This window comes from Oratosquilla oratoria, chromosome 27, assembly GCF_046742065.1.
Source record: "Oratosquilla oratoria isolate Oo_2021 chromosome 27, ASM4674206v1, whole genome shotgun sequence".
In the NCBI taxonomy this organism is placed as follows: domain Eukaryota; kingdom Metazoa; phylum Arthropoda; class Malacostraca; order Stomatopoda; family Squillidae; genus Oratosquilla; species Oratosquilla oratoria.
The window spans coordinates 38,545,034-38,565,033 of NC_134803.1; the positions used below are offsets into that span (position 1 = coordinate 38,545,034).

General features: G+C 42.8%; 1 protein-coding gene across 6 annotated transcripts in view; it reads right to left on the reverse strand.

Moving 5' to 3' along the window:
- The window catches only part of Shab (potassium voltage-gated channel shaker cognate b), a 578,013-nt gene that overhangs the window by 216,339 nt on the left and 341,674 nt on the right, over positions 1–20,000 (reverse strand). For all 6 annotated transcript variants that reach the window (XM_076210483.1, XM_076210479.1, XM_076210484.1 and 3 more), the window contains one exon: positions 1,274–2,148. In XM_076210483.1, the coding sequence (XP_076066598.1) occupies positions 1,274–2,017 (744 nt within the window). In that variant the 5' untranslated portion in view covers positions 2,018–2,148. The remainder of the gene's footprint in view (positions 1–1,273; positions 2,149–20,000) is intronic.

Below are 20,000 nucleotides of genomic sequence, written 5' to 3' on the forward strand. Positions count from 1 at the left end.
CTAGACTCATCATTAAATAAAGAACCTTTTTTTTCTGTCCTACTTATACTTGGTGATAAATATCAGTGAAGCGTCGGTCTCAAGATACGAATAGAGTTCCAGAGTCTATGAATTTATCATTAAGCATTTGTATCACATTTCCTCTTGTGCATTGCAACTCGAGTAGGTTAATGCCCAAAAGACGTGTGAATTGCATGCTGGGAAATATGTGCATTGCATGTCCCGTGTGAGTTAGGTACAGGACGAATTCTCCACATGCTTGGGCGCCCCGTTTTCAACCCCATTGGAAACGTCAATGCTTGCAGCGTTCCTGAACAGGTATGACAGTGAATGTGTGTTAAACCCAGGAATCGCTGATTTGATTACAGGTACTAATGGGTACGGTGGATTGAGCCCCACACAGGATGCGGGATTGGTACGCCTGATTTCGTTATGTAATCGGATTGCAAGAGGCTCCGCCGTGTGCGCCGCTGATTCGCACGTAATTGGATTACCCAGGTGTGCTTCCTCTTCTAAGGGACAATGTGTACCACTAGAAGAGAAACACGAGTGTTTTGTACCTCCTACTCGATTGTAAAACAAACACAAACACACACACAGACACACACACACACACACACACACACACACACACACACACACACACACACACACACACACACACACACACACACACACCTGAATTTTTTATTATTATTTCAAGCTATGAAATTTTCTGCAAGAGCACGAATATCAGTCCTTGAAGTTGAGGTCTTCCCTTTGGTCATCCGGAAGACCCACGCGACCGGAAGCTCTCCGGTATGTCTCGGGGATTCCTGGTATCAGCATCTATTTACTGAATTTATAACTCATCTTGATATCATTAATATGAAAAGTTAAAAGAATCGTATTTACCAAAGACAAAGATACAAATCCTTCTATCTCTCTCTCTCTCTCACACACAAAATCATCATGCCACAACGAAATCTACTCCCAAGTTGTGCGACGAAATTTTTATTTATTTTTCAAAAGTCCCAAGTGATCACCATAGGGTTCTTCTATTGTTCGAAGAATTGTGTTCTTCAGGGTCCTTATTAGATCTCCCACCGTGTTCGCCGTCAGACCAAGTCCCGACGTGCCGGGGGGCTTGCACTCAAGGCAATGGGCTGCCATGGGGGCAAGAGGAGACTACGGCAAGCTACATAATAAGGGTAAAAAAAAGGTGAGTTGAAGGTCAGGCTATATCCGAAAAAATAGTCTACTCACAAGGCCTGTGGGAGGAACCACTACTCACCCGGGCGGCGAAGGACGTTTGTGGCTTCTCTAGGAGATCCCACAGGAACTTCTGGTACGGCGAACACTTGCCGTCCCCGAAGTCCTCCTCCTCTCGCTGACGCAAGGACTCTGCCTCCTTCCGCATCTCCTCGTGGACGTGCTCCTTGCGCTGGTGGTACTTGTGTTGACAGCAGGACTCGAGGTAGAGCTCGTCGATGCCCCAGTACTCGAGGTCATCGCTGAAGGCCAGAACGCACATCTCCTCGACCAAGTGGAGCTTGCCGGTGCGATAGAAGTTGAGGATGGACGAGAACGAGCGGGGGTGCCTGTCGAAGAAGTATTCGTTGTCGATGAGGGAGTAGTCATCGCAGAGCTCCATGATTGCCTCGTGGGTGTTGCACTCCCGCAGGCGGCCGAGGCGGGTGTGGGGCAGCCGTTCCAGGGTACGCCAAAGCACCTCGTGCCTGACGCCGCCCACGTTGAGCTGGACGCGCCTGTTTAGCGCCTTCGACCTCATGATCATGAAAGGTTCGGGGGGCAGGGAAGTCATAGACCGGCTCTGGAGCCGCATCATCCCCGCCTTTCCCCGAACCCCGTCAGGCCCGTCCTCTTTGTCGTCGTCCATGGTGTCGATCAGGACCCTATCGGGGGGCACGTCCCCCCATCGCACGCCCACCGCGGGGGGGCCCCCGCCCCCGCCGCCACCCCCGCCAGCCCCGGCGATCCCAGTCTCCGGGAGGGGGCCTGTGGCATCGCTCGTCATTTCCAGCACGCCCCTTCTCACCGGGTTCCCGAGCCGGTGCGACCACTGCTGCTGCTGCTGCTGCTGCTGCGACTGTTCCGGCTGCTGCTGCTGCCCTCCGCCGACACCCTCGCCGCCGCCCCACCATCACCCTGTTGGAGGAAGAACAGGAGAAAGTGTTAGAAACCTGGTAGACTCTAAGGGATTCGTCAATAAGTTAGTTTTTTTTCTTTAGTTGGCGGGGGGGGGGGAGTTGATAATAGTGTTTGTTTTACAACACTGCACAAGGATGTAATTTTCATTTTAGTTGTGATGGCACTGGTGGTTGTATTGGTGATGGTACTGGTGGTATTGGTGGTACTAATGGCGGTGTTGGTGGTGGTACTGGTGCTATTGGTACTGATGATACTAATTATGATGGTGGTACTGATTCTGATGTACGTAATGGTAGTGGTGTTACTAAAAATGGGAGTGGTTGTGGGGTAGGAAACAGAGTTTTATAGAATAACAACTAATTTACTAATAATAGAAGTGTTCCTTAAGTGAAAACTCACATAACTGAATGTCTCCACAATCATCCTTTGACGAAACTCACTAGTAAACAATATTTTCGTGTGTTTATTTTTTGTGTGTAGTTGTAATATTTAAGGACTTATACAAAGAAAAATGTTTACATATTATGCTATTAGAATGTTGGTCTAAGAGCGAATCACTTTAGAGTACATTAGACAAACTAGGATTTTATAACAAGCTATAATCTAGCCATCGTTTGGAGTAAATGGTTTCACATATACTCGTGTATACAAAGACATGTACACACGCACCTCCACACCCCCTCACGTCCCCTCCCCCCATCCCATTCCCTACACACAAAGGAAGGTACGTAAATCTACCATCAAAAATAATTACAGAATTTTTTTGTAAAAAATAAACAAATGAGTAAATAAATACATAAATGAAAATATAGAATTCCATTTTTAAAAGATAAACACTTCAGATAACATTTGGAAAAATTATTCATATACCAAAAAAATTATTTCCTCCCAAGAAATTTTTCTGTATAATGCAAGGTGGTTTTATTCGTGGAGGTGAAGAAGGAAGCGTTTATGCACCGTATTTATCCGGCTCCTCCCTTCAAACGGAAGCAAATCCGGAGGTGAAACATAGAAAAGAGAAAGTGGTAGTCCTGCTTTTTTTTTTTTTTTTTTTTTTTTTTTTTTTTTTTGCCGATCTAGTTGGGTGGTGTCTACATTTCGGCTGTTTTATTTCATATATATATATAATATATATATATAATATATATATATATATATATATATATATATATATATATACATATAATAATATAGTTTGTTTTTGTTTGTGAATAAGATATGGTGTCGAAATTGTATTTTTAAAAGTCTTATAAGAGCTTTGCATCATACTTATTCTATGCTGACACCAGGCGATTTTGCAGAGTTCGAGAAGAGTAAGTATTGTAAAGGCGTTAACTCTACATAATAAAACCAAACAAGAATAAGTTATAGACGAATTATACGAGAACATATATATTCACCCAGCTCAGTAATGGTAAAATTATGCACTCGAAAGAAAAATAAACTTATTTCTTAGATATTAGAAATAATATTGTAAAAAATAGATCATCACGCGTCCCAAGGCATTACTAGGTTGACCAGATTTTGCAGAATGATGCTAAATTAGCCTTTTTTCCGCACAAGATTTTGCTATATTAATAGATAAAGATATAACAAAAACAGAACGTTTTATGATGAAGAAAAGATTTAGCCATATTTTTGCCAATCTAGCACAATTTCAGCTGCTGTCTAACATACACCAATTCTAGAAATCTGGTCACAGTAGTCAGTATGTCACCCTAGCGCCTTTTTCCCCCTTATAAGGGGGGTAGAAGAGTCAAATATATGCCAACCTTACATCCCACCACACCCACACCCATCCAAGAAGACACATTCGTTGTTTTCCCTTCCGTCGCGCTCGCATAAATTAAATTTACATGCAGGAATTTATCATACATGGCGTTGTTTGTCCGAAGATTTGTCAGAGACAGTCGTCTTGAAATTCTGTCATATAAAAAATAAAATAAAAGAAGAAAATGATAAAACATGTTGCCTATTTGAAAGTTAAAGGAACTCGTCAAATGTGAAATTATTCCTGAAAGTATTTCTTCCAGTTTGTGTTTTGTTCGGTTTTATATAAAAAAAAGAAAAAAAAAAAGGAAAAGAAACATGAAGATATCGATGAGGAATCAAGTCCCAGTGTCTAGATTCGACAAAGTAAAACCTGGCGACAATTGTCCGTAGAGTTTAGTAAACGTTCACAATGACTTTATCGTGCGTGCTGATTGTCGCTGTTGTGAGTTGGCAGTTTGTTACTCATTTGTTTGCTCAGGAATATTAGTGTGGCGATGATCACTCACGAATTTCGCAATATTAACGCCTACTTCGAATATAAAGTGAAATAGATAAACAGAAATATTAAAAATTTAAACGAAAAAAATTAAATGATTCAGTTTAAGGCCGCGAGTTCCCGTTATTACTCGGCTAGGACGGTGCCCCTTACAGAGGATTTTGTAGAGTGGAATTTAATAAACCATGCTCTTGGTCCAACTCGCTGGTGGCAGAGTTCGAACTACCACCATCTCGACCTCCGCCGCAAGTAGCGACGCTCTAACCCGCTCGGGCAGCGAAATTTCTGTAGAAAATTTCGATGCAAAACTAAATTAGTTGCTTATGTCTGGAAAAGGTAGATTTTGTCCAAACCATCAAATTGCCTTTGTACACCTGGACAGCGAGGACAAATAGCCGTCACCAATACCCACTTGAGATGAAAACTCGAACCACTGAAACAAGATCGGAACCCAACCCTCCACAGCGATACACGGCTGGAATCGAATTCATTTCCGTTGTTGTGGGTCTCGTGCCTGGAATACCAGGAACTGTGTGTCAGGCACCCGCTGTCGCTGGAATCCAATGAGGCCCGATTTATGCATCTCATTATGAGCGTAGCAATAATAGCGGCATATTTCACAGGCCCCAAATACAGTGCTTCTCAAAGCACCAGCCGTTTAGTATGCTCATATCTGTATTTGCGTAAGTGCATTGGAATTTGTCAACGTATATATGAAATACGCTTGAGCACGCATAGAGACAAGCACAGGTACACACACACAGACACACACAATATATATATATATATATATATATATATATATATATATATATATGTATATATATATATATGTATATATATATATATATATATATATATATATATATATACATATATTGTGGTCCACTGGTTAATTCCATGCATTGTTGTTACATTTCACATTTTTGCGTGCATATGAAATACCAGAAATGGCTACATTGAAATGACTTTAAAAAGTCCTTCCATCAGTGTAAGTTATCATATCCATGAAAATAGCAAAGAGACAGGAAGGGATAGCCAGTCAGGCCATTACCCTGGGTGTGCTGCTTCCATAGGTTACATGGGTTGAAAATTTGGGGGAAATAGTCAAAAATCGTGCATGGGCGAGCTAGCAACTGCACGTACTCAGTAATGTAACCATAGGTACAGCAAACTCATATGGGATTAAAGAATTGCAAAAGCAAATTTAGGTTTAGATGTGTGTAAACAAACACACACACACGCGGGTGCTTTTGCAAACGCAGGCGCATAATCACACATATAGACACACCCAAACCCACGCACACACACAGACAAACACACACATACACACACACACACACACACACACACACACACACACACACACACACACACACACACGTCCACACACACACGCGTGTGCGCGCATACACACGTACACACACACACACACATGTCCACACACACACACACACACACACACACACACACGTCCACACACACACGCGCGTGCGCGCATACACACGTACACACACACACACACACACACACACACACACACACACACACACACACACACACACACACACACACACACACACACTCACGCACACACACACACCACATGTATGATGAATTGGAGAGTAGAAGGGACCCAACGAGCGTTGCTCTTTTCCTGTATATTACAATTAGGTAAATACACACACACATACACAAAAATACACACACACACACACACACACACACACACACACACACACACACACACACACACACACACACACACACACACACACACACACACACACACACACACACGCGCGCACGCACACAGAGTGATAGATACTTGAAACAAATTAGCCAAAGAAAAAGTTTGTGCAAACACTATTAAAGATTTTAAGAAAAAACTTGATGTTGAGAGATACAAAGACGGCACACTACGAGCATAGCTCCCTTCCCCTATAATACAACTAGGTAAATACTAGGTAAATGCACACACACACACACACACACACACACACACACACACACACACACACACACATTCAAACAGAAACACACACACACATGCAAACAAAAAACACAATCAACATTCATTTCCGCATTCTTGCAATGTGGAGAGTGCATGGAATAGATAAAAAGCCATTTTTTTTCATAACCTAGTCAAAGAGTGAATTTCTCTAACGACTACCAGAGGGGTTCTGCGAAGCGTAGCTATGAAAAAAAAAATATCCGTTTGTTTTAACTTGGCGAATTTTTGGTTCCCTCTACGTTGCCATGGAGTTGTTTTGTGAACATCCGGTCTCAATGATCTACGGACCTTTTTATGTTTGATTTTTCTTTATGCATGTCCCTGCATTTCACTATGGTCGCCTGTTTGACTCCCAATCGCTATTTAGTCTTTGATAAATCTTTGTTTATGTTGGTCTTCAATGCAAAATTTAAGAAAAGGAAGATGGGAAGGGAAAGAGAATCTCAAGAGGACAGAAGACGAAGATTATCATAAAAGGCAGAAGAGGAAGAGGAAGATGAGGAGGAGGAAGAGGAAGAGGAGGACGACGGGGAGGAGGAGGGAGGAGCTGGGGAGGAGGGAGGAGGAGGAGAAGGAGGAGGAGGGAGATGCACTTGCAACACGCCACAATTTTCCTATATTTGGCTAAAAGCAAGTTACGGTTGGCTGGTTGGCTGGCTAGCGCAGGTAATATTTTTCCACATAATAAAAAATAGAAAATAAATAAATGGGTTGTAGAGCGTACGAGAAAGAAAATGAGAGAGAGTGAGAATGAGTAAGAGAGAGAGAGAGAGAGAGAGAGAGAGAGAGAGAGAGAGAGAGAGAGAGAGAGAGAGAGAGAGAGAGAGAGAGAGAGAGAGAGAGAGAGAGAGAGAGAGAGCAATCTCTTGTGTAGATATACGTTTTGGATGTAGCAAAACAACCAGTTTCTATTCGGCAATTTCGAGATGGGATGGGGTGGGAGTGGCAAAGAGGATCACGTACGGCTGACTGGAAACTGCTTTCGAGGGAGGACAATTGGCCACCAGGGGAGTGAACATAGGGTGTCGTGGAAGTAACACTTGTCCAGATTTTGGGACATCGTGTTTTATATTTTGAGTGCCTTACTGGTCTTAGCAAAAAAAAAAAAAAGGTACAGGATGATTTATCGAATTAACATTAAGAAGAGGAGACTACACCAGGAGACACTGATTAGTTACGGCTGCAGCAGTCACCTTTGCCCTATTATTTGCTTTAAGGACTATTGGGGCAAATAAAATACATTGTTGGGAATCGGAGAGTAGTGCGGGACTCGAACCCAGGACCAGGAACATACGAGACCGGCCAAATGCTCCAATTGGAGCCCTGAACCGAATAAAATAATTGAGCTTTAGCCAAAATAAAGTTGATAAGTGTGATGCTGTTGTGAAGGAGTGATGCAGAGATAGGAGGCGGTTAATGATGAACGAGATGATAATACCAGGCTGGTGACGATTATGTTCATGTCAGCGTTAATGTTGGCAGGAAGTGTTGGTAGTGTTCAGGAAGCTGTTGTTGGTCATTTTAAAAAAATGTTGTCAGTAGACTTGCAGGCAACTAATGCCATTATCATATGTTGTAAGAACGTGCTACTGTTGGCAACAAGTACTGGCAGGAGACTTGCACTCAACTAACACCAGAGTCATTGTTGGCAGGACGTGCTGATGGTGTCCACGGAGATGGTGTTGGCAATCAGGGCGGAAGGTGTTGGCAGAAAACTTGGAATCAACTAACGTCAGAGTCATTGTTGGCAGAACGTGCTGATGATATCCACGAAGATGCTGTTGGCAATCAGGGCGGGAGGTGTTGGCAGAAGACTTGGTTGGTAATTAGGATGAGGGTGCTGGACGCCGGGCCGTGGTGGTGGTTGGAAATGAGGTTGCAGAGGATAAGGCTCTTCATAATGGTGCGTCGGAGGCCAGAACGGGCCTCAGACCCAAAGGAAGCGAAGAGACAAGAAGGAGGAAAGCAAGAGTCGAACGAGAAATGACAAAGGAAATGTGGTGGTGGTAGAGGTGGTGGTGGAGATAATGGTGGTAGATATGGTGGTAATGGTGGTGGAGATAATGGTGATGGTGTTGGAGGTGATGGTGGAGGTAATGGTGGTGGAGGTAATGGTGGTGGAGGTAATGGTAGTGGAGGTAATGGTAATTGTGGTGAAGGTAATGGTGGAGGTAATGGTAGTGGAGGTAATGGTGGTGAAGGTGATGGTGGTGGAGGTAATGGTGGAGATAATGGTGGTGGAGGTAATGGTGGTGGAGGTAATGGTAGTGGAGGTAATGGTGGTGAAGGTAATGGTGGAGGTAATGGTAGTGGAAGTAATGGTGGTGAAGGTGATGGTGGTGGAGGTAATGGTGGTGGAGGTAATGGTGTTAGAGGTAATGTTGGTAGAGGTAATGGTAGTGGAGGTGATGGTGAAGGTAATGGTGGATGTAATGTTGGTGGAGGTAATAGTGGTGGAGGTAATGGTGGTGGAGGTAATGGTGGTGGAGGTAATGTTGGTGGAGGTAATGGCGGTGGAGGTAATGGTGGTGGTGGAGGTAATGGTGGAGGTAATGGTGGTGGAGGTAATGGTGGTGAAGGTGATGGTGGTGGAGGTAATGGTGGAGGTAATGGTGGTGGAGGTAATGGTGGTGGAGGTAATGGTGGTGGAGGTAAGAGGTAATGGTAGTGGAGGTGATGGTGAAGGTAATGGTGGATGTAATGTTGGTGGAGGTAATAGTGGTGGAGGTAGTGGTGGTGGAGGTAATGGTGGTGGAGGTAATGTTGGTGGAGGTAATGGCGGTGGAGGTAATGGTGATGGAGGTAATGGTGGTGAAGGTAATGGTGGAGGTAGTGGTGGTGGAGGTAATGGTGGTGGAGGTAATGGTGGTGGAGGTAATGGTGGTGGAGGTAATGTTGGTGGAGGTAATGGTGGTGGAGGTAATGGTGGTGGAGGTAATGGTGGTGAAGGTAATGGTGGTGGAGGTAATGGTGGTGGAGGTAATGATGGTGGTGGTCATGTCGGTTGTGGTAATAGTGGTGGTGGTAATGGTAATGTTGGCAGTAGGTGTAATGGTGGTGATGATGGTGATGGTAACGTTGAGGTTGCTGATGAATGTGATAGTGATTGTGATGGTGATAAATGTGATAATGATGATAGTGATGATGGCGGTGGTGCTGAATGGGACGAGAAGAGTATGAATACAATTTAAGGGTTATTGTAATAATTTTCTCACACCTTAATTAAAGGTCTTTTTTTCCTACATTTCCTTAAACAGTTAGTGATACCCAGAGGTTCCTCTAAAGCCGTTATCATACTGTGCTATTTTTCCTTCACTTACTGGAGCAGATTTACAACCAGCAGCTTTCACAAAGGAATCTAATATGTATATATATATATATATATATATATATATATATATATATATATATATATATATATATATATATATATATATATATATATGCAAAGTAGACCACTTGGAAAAAAAAACTAGCAAAGCAGAGCGCTTTCGTATATTACAGCTTCAGTGCAAAAAGTGGTCTACTTAACATGAGTGAACACATGTACCCGTGTTCTTATTAGCATATATATATATATATATATATATATATACATATATACATATATATATACATATAATCATATTCTATATATTTTTGTTGAGAAAGCAAATTAATCTGCCATAGTCATTCTACGGCAGGAAAAGTCCTGAAGTTGGATAGTAACGACGATTAATCGGAGGTAGGAGAAATACGGACTCGGTGTTAGCCAGAACATAATCTCTAAATAGATCATCAAAATTGATTGGGTTGATTAATCGCTAATCAGTCCCTTATACTTGTTTATTCGACTCAACGCCAGACCTCCATCGTGATATGATATCAATATATCTAATGTGACGGTATATTGATAATATGCTTCTTCTTATCGCTGGAATAAAATAAAAAATAGAATATCACCAACGAGAATTAACTCAGTCAACACTGATATATGCACTCGTATGCAGTGATCACCAAAACCAAAGTATAATTTTTTTTTATTCATAAACAGCCACAATACTTCGTTCACCTACAGCTTACTTCGTTCAACTAAAGCTGGCATGGTGGAGCGCTACATTTTGGGAAAAGATGAAGTGTAACGGGAAAAACGCCCCCGCCTGTCTAATCGCGCCCCCTGGGCTTTGACGGAGTCATTAAATGAGAATTATCCAAATGACAACAAATAAGCCAACGGCAATTATACACACGCGGGTCACATGATCACAGCGGTGGCAGCAGAAGTTACAGGGGAGGGGATGAGGCCTTGCCAAGGTGTCATAGAATACACGCACACACACATTATATATATATATATATATACATATATAAATGTGTATGTTTATATATATATATATATATATATATATATATATATTGCAGAAACCACAGGGAAATTAAAGTCGGAATACTGAACGTTTTCGTCTATTACGACATCCTCGTACTCTGAGGATGTCGTAATAGACGAAAACGTTCAGTATTCCGACTTTAATTTCCCTGTGGTTTCTGCAATATCTTTTCGTCACGCGTTATTGTGATTATTTTTGCAATATATATATATATATGTGTGTGTGTGTGTGTGTGTGTGTCTATCTGTCTGTGTCTGTGTGTGTGTGTGTGTGTGTGTGTGTGTGTGTGTGTGTGTGTGTGTGTGTGTGTGTGTACACAAACGCACGTGTATATTCTATGGTAAGGTGACTACAAATTTCCCCATCCCCCCCTCTTCACCCCGACCTCAAGATGATCGAATGATGCACTCATGGGGGAGACAGTAACGGTGATGGCGGCACGTGAAAGAGAGAGCGCAGTTTGTCATATGATGGTCCTGGGAGGGGGGAGGGGTGAGGGGGGAAGGGGGAGGGGGACGGGAGGTTGAGGGGGAGGGGGGAAATGGGGGAGATGTCGTGACGTAGGAGTAGAGTGAGAGATCAAAGTTAATGGAACGTGGGTGTCGCTCCACTTCATCGCCCAATCTCGTTCTGGCAAAGCTTCTTTTGTTTAGACTAACTTAATCGTCTAAGATTAAATCTAGTTCGGGTGTCTTTACCACTATCCCGGTAGCAAAGGAGTTTAACTTCATCTCGGTTAACTCCTGTATTGGGTTAAAGTTCTCCACTTTCTAATTACTTTCAGGCAATTTCATTCATCTTCTTGGCTATCCCTACCTTGCTGGCGAAGATAGTTATCACATTAGGCAAACTTTCCTCCGACTTTTGTAGCAGATATAGAGCCGCTGCTCTCGGAAAGGAACCCGATATGCTGGATGAAAATAATTTTCCTCCATCATATTAAACGACTTTCTATGTAAATATTTGAGAAAAGAAATAAGTTTGCCATGGCGATTTTATGCCGATTAATTGGAGGTTCGAGGAGAAATAGCCCAGAATGATAACGCCTTCACATGTAATTCGTGGCACTGAACACAGACACAGACTTTGATAAAAACGCAAAAATAACTCACCGACGATTGAGCAATAAAATATCATCCGCATGTTTATTAGTAACATAACACGTCCTAAACACAAACACGAGTTATAAAAACGTGCTAAAATATTCCTTTCACACGCACAAACACAATTGATACTACCATCGTGCTAGGCGCCAACGTAAGAAGAAAAACAATGACCAAATAGGCACTCTGGCGGGTGAATAGCCAAATGCCCGTGTTGTTGTGGCGATGTAGTTCCGTTTCTGGCCGCCAGATGGCTCTTGTCAACGCGTCGCTACTTGTCGTCGATTGCGCTCCACTTCGGCTATTATTAGGGTCTGTTGTTTAAATAGTTGATGGTTTTCTTTCTTAAATGGAGGCGTAATTTCATATTGTATTGTTCGCATTGTGTCTTCTAAAATGTCGCGGGTGAATGTTTTCTTTGGACTCGAGGTGAATTATTATGGAGTTTTGAAATGTGAGATATCGATGATCTTTATTTTTTCGCTTTTCATTTTTCTTTTTCATTCACTTCGATTTTCATATGTCTCCTTTTCCATTTTCTATTTTTTTTTTATCAGTATTGTTTTGGAAATTTTAAGTAACATTGTGAAGGACTAAATCTAACTACACTGTCATAGAAAGTACAGTAGTAAGGACAAAAAATGAAAAAAATATAGATGATCTAATATATTCGGAAAAAGATAAATCAAAAACGCATGTCATAGTTAAAACAGCACCTACAACAGTGATGGAAAGAAAAATATTTCCAAGTGTAAAAAAAAAATCAAACTTGTTTCATAAAGCAGTTATGATTATTACTTTAACATTTCTTCTGTTGGAAAAAAAAACATATTTTTTCAACCGACACATCACAAACATTTATTTTCCTTCTTCATTATTCGCACATTTGGCTTCCTTTGTTATGTTTTAATTTCATTTTTATCCTTTGTTCCATTTTATCTCCTTAACACTATGGGTGATTTACCGTGGTTTTGGATCACGTGTTGGACTCGTGATCGAATGTTATTACCTTCACGTGTGGGAGCTCAAAGATACTTCCTTTCTTCGTCTCTCCTCATTCTTATTCCTTTCTTTCCATTCCCTCTCTTTACTCTCCCTTTCTCTTCATCTCTTTACAACACTACACTCCCCTTGCATATCCATCCCCTTCTCTCGCCTCCCCATTTTCCTTCTACCCCCTTTCCCCACTTCTCTTTTTGCTCTTTTTCATTACTCTCTCCTGCTTCCTTTTCCACCCTACCTCACCTCCTCTTTTCCCTTTCTCCTTTTCTTCCTTCTTCTGTCCCCTTACCTTTCCTCTTCTCTACCTCTCCTGTACCCTCTCCCTTCTCCTCTTCCTTCCTCCTTCTCTCCCTTCTCCCTTCTCTCTCTTATCCTTTCTCCCTTCTCTTCCTCCTCTCCCTTCTCTCACTCCTCTCCCTTCTCCTTTCTCCCTTCTCTTCCTCCCCCCTTCTCTCTCTCCTCTCTCTTCTCCCTTCTCTCTCCTCTCTTTACCTTCCTCTCCCTTCTACCATCTCTGCCTTCTATCTTCTCCATCCTCTCCCTTCCCCCTCCTCTCTCTTCCCCCTCCTCTCCCTTCCCCCTCCTCTCTCTTCCCCCTCCTCTCCCTTCTTCCTCCTCTCCTTTCTTCTTCCTCCCCCCACCCCCTTTCCCCCGCTCCCAATTTGAGTAAAGCGTCTTTCTTGGCAGCCTCCACTTGGCTAAAAGTTTTTACTCTTAAAGACTTCCAGAACCTTCGTTGTCCTACTCCTCAGGTCTGGCCTTCCTCGGGCGGCCTTCCTTGCTTGTCTTGTCCTTCAGTGTCCTTAAGGGATCTTCTATTCCTTGTTATTTCGTCTTTTCTTTGTCCTTCCTTATACGGATGTTTGTGTGTGTGTGTGTATGTGTGTGTGTGTATGTGTGTGTGTGTGTGTGTGTGTGTGTGTGTGTGTGTGTGTGTGTGTGTGTGTGTGTGTGTGTGTGTGTGTGTGTGTGTGTGCGCGCGCGCGCGCACGTGTTTGTCTATCTGCCTGCCTGTCTGTGTCTGTCTGTCTCTTTCTCCTCCTCTCTCTCCTCCTCTCTCTCTCTCCCTCTCCCCCTCTCTCTTTCTTCCTCTCCTGTCTTCCCCTCTCTCTCACCCCTCTCTCTCTTTCTTTTTCTCTCCTCCTCTCCCCCCCCTCTCTCTCTTTCTCTCTCCAAAGTCATTTTCTCTCCTCAGAATATGGCATTTTCTCCCAAATCTTCCCAAGTCCACGCAGGGCAATTTCTTCCCAATTCCACTTTGCTTTCAACTCTTTTTCTTCTGAAGTGGCTCGTACCGCTCTCTACTCTTTATTCCCTCCCCGCCTCTCACCTCCCGTGGTCTATCTTATACATAACCCTTCTCTCTTTTACACTCTTGAAGCTCTCGTTTTTATTTTACTGAACTTATTTTTTTTCTTTCATTTAATCGTGATTTCAGTCTCTACATTTTTTCTTTCTTAATCTGATGAAGATCATTGGCTCTTATTATACGCTAACGCTCCTTACAGCTTTCTTTTTATTGCTAAGGTCACGTGATTTTATTCAGTCAGGAAAGAACACTGGGTGACTCGGATCCGTAAGGTGTCATTAAAATCCTTAAAGGGGATTTTATTTATCTAAGAGTGGGGCTTCCTGAAGCTTAGATTTCAGTCAGGAAGTAGAAGACCCTTCAGACTGAAAGTGTTCTTCTGGTCACTTGATGGTAGAAAAAAATAAAATAAAATGAGATAGAATAAAATAAATACATAAGCAAATAAATTAACGAATAAAAACAAAATATAATAAAATAAAATAGGAAAATAAAATGACCTAAAACAAATAAATAGATAAATAAACGATACGATAAAATAGAATAAAATAAAACAGGATAAAATGAATAAATAGATAAATGAAAATATACAAGACAAAGTAAATGAACAAATAAAAAATATAAAAATTAGACAAATAAATAAATAGGAAAGAACACAAAAATAATATTAATAACTTCGATTGGCACATCATGGCCCATTGAGCCTTGGAAAAGCTCCTACATGCATAATGCATGATTAATAAATAGACAAAAGAAAATATACAAGACAAAGTAAATGAACAAATAAAAAATATTAGAAATTAGATAAATAAACAGATAAATAAATAGGAAAGAACACGAAAATAATATTAATAACTTCGATTGGCACATCATGGCCCATTGAGCCTTGGAAAAGCTCCCACATGCATAATGCATGATTAATAAATATCATGCACTGCCCAAGTCGGATTTACGGTTCTGTGGACCCTCTCGTTATTTACGAGAGAAAAGCTGGATATTTTTGTATCTATTTTGCATTTCATGAAGATGTCCATTTACCACTCGTGATGACTTCTCTGACATCATCATAAATACGTGATATTTCATCATAAATGATGAGAGTGAAGCTGCACAAATATTATCCTTGATTTCCTGTTGATGCACTTCACTAAAGCCTTTGACTATGTAAAAAAAATATATTTTTATGCATTATGCTAAGGCCTTCGACTACGTGTGGTTGGTTTGGTTTACGTCGCGAATTCCCCTTATCAGGATGCTAGGACGGTGCCCCTTACAGCGGACTTTGTGGCGTGAAATTTAACAAGCCATGCCCTTGGTCCAACTCGCCAGAGGCAGGTTTTGAACGGCTGTCACCTCGACCTCCGCCGCAAACAGCGACGCTCTAACAAGCTCGGCCAGCGATAATTGGCCAGGCAGGTAAGCTAAGGTAGGTTAAATTAATTACATTTTCAGGTATAATGAATTTACCCCTATCATGTTATTTTTTTACCTCCTGGGGGAAAATTTAAAATCTACCCTTGGTTGAGCATTGCTGCTTTAAAGCCTTGTTTACACGGTGGCAAGTTGAGAGGCAAGTTTAAAGCCTTGTTTACACGGTGGCAAGTTGAGAGGCAAGTTGAAAGCCTTGTTTACACGGTGGCAAGTTGAGAGGCAAGTCAAGTGTGCAAGTAACTTGAACTGGGGAAGAAAGCGAGCAAGTACATGTTCATATAGGTCACTTGTCTCTGACTCTGACTTGGCCTGTGTGAACGTGTACTTGCTCACTCTTGTCTCCAGATCAAGTAAACGTGGCTTAAAACTCATTGCACACTGAAGTAATTTTGTTCAGGTTAACGTAAGGGATATTATGCCTTGAGATCCTCTTTATTTATCCCTGGCTAAGGCGGGCATCCAAAACTGACTTGCAAAATATCAAAATCTATGCAAATATAGCTTCCGTTGTTGTCATGGGTATAAAATTTTGTTGACACAAAACACTTTTTATGACTAGGGAGATATTTTGCATACAGACGAAATAAATATTTAACGAGGACGGCTGCATTTGCATAGTTTTGATCAATTGCAAATCAAGACCGGAGGGTGTGCATAATGGAAGGTGATCAATCCGGACGACCAGCATTATTGTATTCGGGTCGTTATCGATTACACAGACAATGACGTCACACTAATCGCTCCACCTGTCCCCAGTGAACCACCTGAACCTCCCAAGGTCCTCAATTTATGACGTAAGTCGTGACGTCATCGGTCACGCGGTCTATGACGTCATTGATGACGTGGATCGTGATGTCATTAACGAAGCGGGTGATGACGTCGTTCATGGCGTAGATACTGACGTCATCAGTGGTGTGGATCATGACGTCATTTGCGACATGGATAATGACGTCATCAATGATGTGGGTGACGTCATTCATGACGCGGCTTATGACGTCCTTCATAGCGTGGACAGAGACTTCATTTTGTGACGTATCCTTTGACGTCACTTAATGACGTGGATCGTGACGCCTTATCATGCTTATGGAGTCATCGGCCATCAGTCATTAGGCTTTATCGCTTTATTATCTTGAGGCTCTTATCGTAACTAAACATTTATATCTTTAGTCCTGTTTTTCGGCCTTATCTCCGGATGATGACAATGATAAACTCCATCAGCCCGGTGATGACGTCATCAATGGAGATTGGGCCGTTGAACAGAATAAAGTATATAAAGGGAGTCTAGGGGTCGATAGGATCGAAAACCGACTCGACCCCAGAATCGACTCGACTCCAGAATCGACTCGACTCCAGAATCGACTCGACTCCAGAATCGACTCGACTCCAGAATCGACTCGACTCCAGAATCGACTCGACTCCAGAATCGACTCGACTCCAGAATCGACTCGACTCCAGAATCGACTCGACTCCAGAATCGACTCGACTCCAGAATCGACTCGAGTCCAGAATCGACTCGACTCGACTCCAGAATCTACTCGACTCGAGTCCAGAATCGACTCGACTCGACTTCAGAATCTACTCGACTCGACCCCAGAATCGGCTCGACACGACCCCAGAATCGACTCGACACGAACCCAGAATCGACTCGACTCGACTCGACTCCAGAATCGATTCGACTCGACTCCAGAATCGACTCGACTCGACTCGGCTCCAGAATCGACTCGACTCGACTACTCTCCAGAATCGACTCGACTCGATTCGACTCCAGAATTGACTCGACTCCAGAATCGACTCCACTCGACTCCAGAATCGACTCGACTCGACTCCAGAATCGACGTGACTCGACTCCAGAATCTACTCGATTCGACCCCAGAATCGACTTGACTCGACTCCAGAATCGACTCGACCCCAGAATCGACTCGACTCGACTCCAGAATACATTCGACTCGACTCGACTCTGCTCCAGAATCGACTCGACTCTGCTCCAGAATCGACTCGACTCGACTCCAGAATCGATTCGACTCGACTCCAGAATCGACTCGACACTACTCGGCTCCAGAATCGACTCGACTCGATTCTACAGAATTGACTCGACTCGACTCCAGAATCAACTCCACTCGACTCCAGAATCGACGCGACTCGACTCCAGATTCGACTCGACTCGACTCTGCTCCAGAATCGACTCGACTCGACTCGATTCGACTCCAGAATCGAATCGACTCGACTCGACACCAGAATCCACTCGAGGATCGACTCAAGAATAGACTCGAGAATCAAGTTGAGAATCTCAGACAAAAATTCCGGAGTGGACTGTCGTAGGGTATTTAATCTTTGTGCATAGATTTAAAAAGTAAACTGAATAAAATTGATTAAATAGAAATATTATATGATAAAACAAAACAAAAAATCTCACACCAACACATCATAATGATATGCAAAACAAAATAAACGATCAAAACAAGTAAATAAACAAGTAAAAGGAACATTAACAACGATGGTAATGATGGTGGTGGTGGTGATGATGGTAATAATAATGAAATTTATAATAATAATAATGATGATAATAATGATTGTAATAATGGTAGTAATAGTATTAGTAGTAAAAGTAGTAATAGTAGTAGTTCCAGTTAGCTTACCTAAAAACATTATACATCAGTACCAACCATCACAACGTATCCTATTTGCTGACATAATTCATAAGGATCCTTGTTAGCTAGTTAGTCTGTGAACCTAGATCCTGGACTAGGAGAGTTTTCCAGAGAGCGACGTGGCAGTCGCTGGAAGCACTAATTGAGGTTTTCGATTCCAATTGACAGAAGCCCAAGAAGCGGGCACTCCCTCCTCGGAGGCACTAGTTAGTCTGTGAACCTAGATCCTGGACTAGGAGAGTTTTCCAGAGAGCGACGCAGCAGTCGCTGGAAGCACTAATTGAGGTTTTCGATTCCAGTTGACAGAAGCCCAAGAGGCGGGAACTCCCTTCTCGGAGGCACTATTTAGTCTGTGAACCTAGATCCTGGACCAGGAGAGTTTTCCAGAGAGCGACACGGCAGTCGCTGGAAGCACTAATTGAGGTTTTCGATTCCTGTTGACAGAAGCCCAAGAAGCGGGCACTCCCTCCTCGGAGGCACTAGTTAGTCTGTGAACCTAGATCCTGGACCAGGAGAGTTTTCCAGAGAGCGAAACGGCAGTCGCTGGAAGCATTAATTGAGGTTTTCGATTCCTGTTGACAGACGCCCAAGAGGCGGACACTCCCTCCTCGGAGGCACTAGTTAGCCTGTGAACCTAGATCCTGGACCAGGAGAGTTTTCCAGAGAGCGACACGGCAGTCGCTGGAAGCACTAATTGAGGTTTTCGATTCCAGTTGACAGACGCCCAAGAGGCGGGCACTCCCTCCTCGGAGGCACTCAATCTCCTCGATATAAAAATGGCCAAAAAGAAGGTGTTTGCTTTAGCGAGGGTTTCCATGGAATGGACAGAATCGTGAGGTATCGAATTCGTCTCCCGCCCTCCACTCCTCCCCCTTTTTCCTTTCTCCCCCCCCCAAAAAAAAAAAAAAAGATTTGGAGAGAAAAAACTGCTGGGGGAGAAAGACATGAAAAAAAGAAGAACAAAAAAAAATAATAAAAAATCGAATAAAAGTAAGAGTAAAAGAAAAAAACCAAACGTGAAAGAGACTGAAAATAAATAGATTAGAAAGGAAGAAGGAAATCAGATAGAAAAAAAAAAACCAGCAACACAAATGTAAAGAAAAAATCGTAAATCACTTAGAGGCTAGACAAAAATAGCGAGAGCAATTCTATTCAATCCAACATTATATAGACTGAGCAAAATAAGCTGGCCGCCTTCATCCGCTCCGGCAAACAAGAGTGGCACTATATTTACTGAGGGGACAAGTTGGGGCCCCGAGCTCCAAATGGTCAAAGCCAAAGTGCTGAGCTCACTCCTCGTTCAACGTACACTCCAAGTGTACAAATTGACGCACGGGTGTGTGTGTGAGTGTGTGTGTGTGTGTGTGTGTGTGTGTGTGTGTGTGTGTGTGTGTGTGTGTGTGTGTGTGTGTGTGTGTGTGTGTGTGTGTGTGTGTGTGTGTGTGTGTGTGTGTGTGTGTGTGTGTGTGTGTGCGTGCGTGTGCGCGCGCGTGTGTGTGTGTGTGCGTATGTGCGTGTGTGTGTGCGTGTGTGTGTGTATGTGCGTGTGTGTGGGCGTGTGTGTGGGCGTGTGTGTGGGCGTGTGTGTGGGCGTGTGTGTGGGCGTGTGTGTGTGTGTATGCGTGTGTGTGTGTATTTACTTAGTTGTATTTACCTAGTTGTATTTTACGGGAAGGGGAGCTATGCTCGTGATGTCCCGTCTTCAT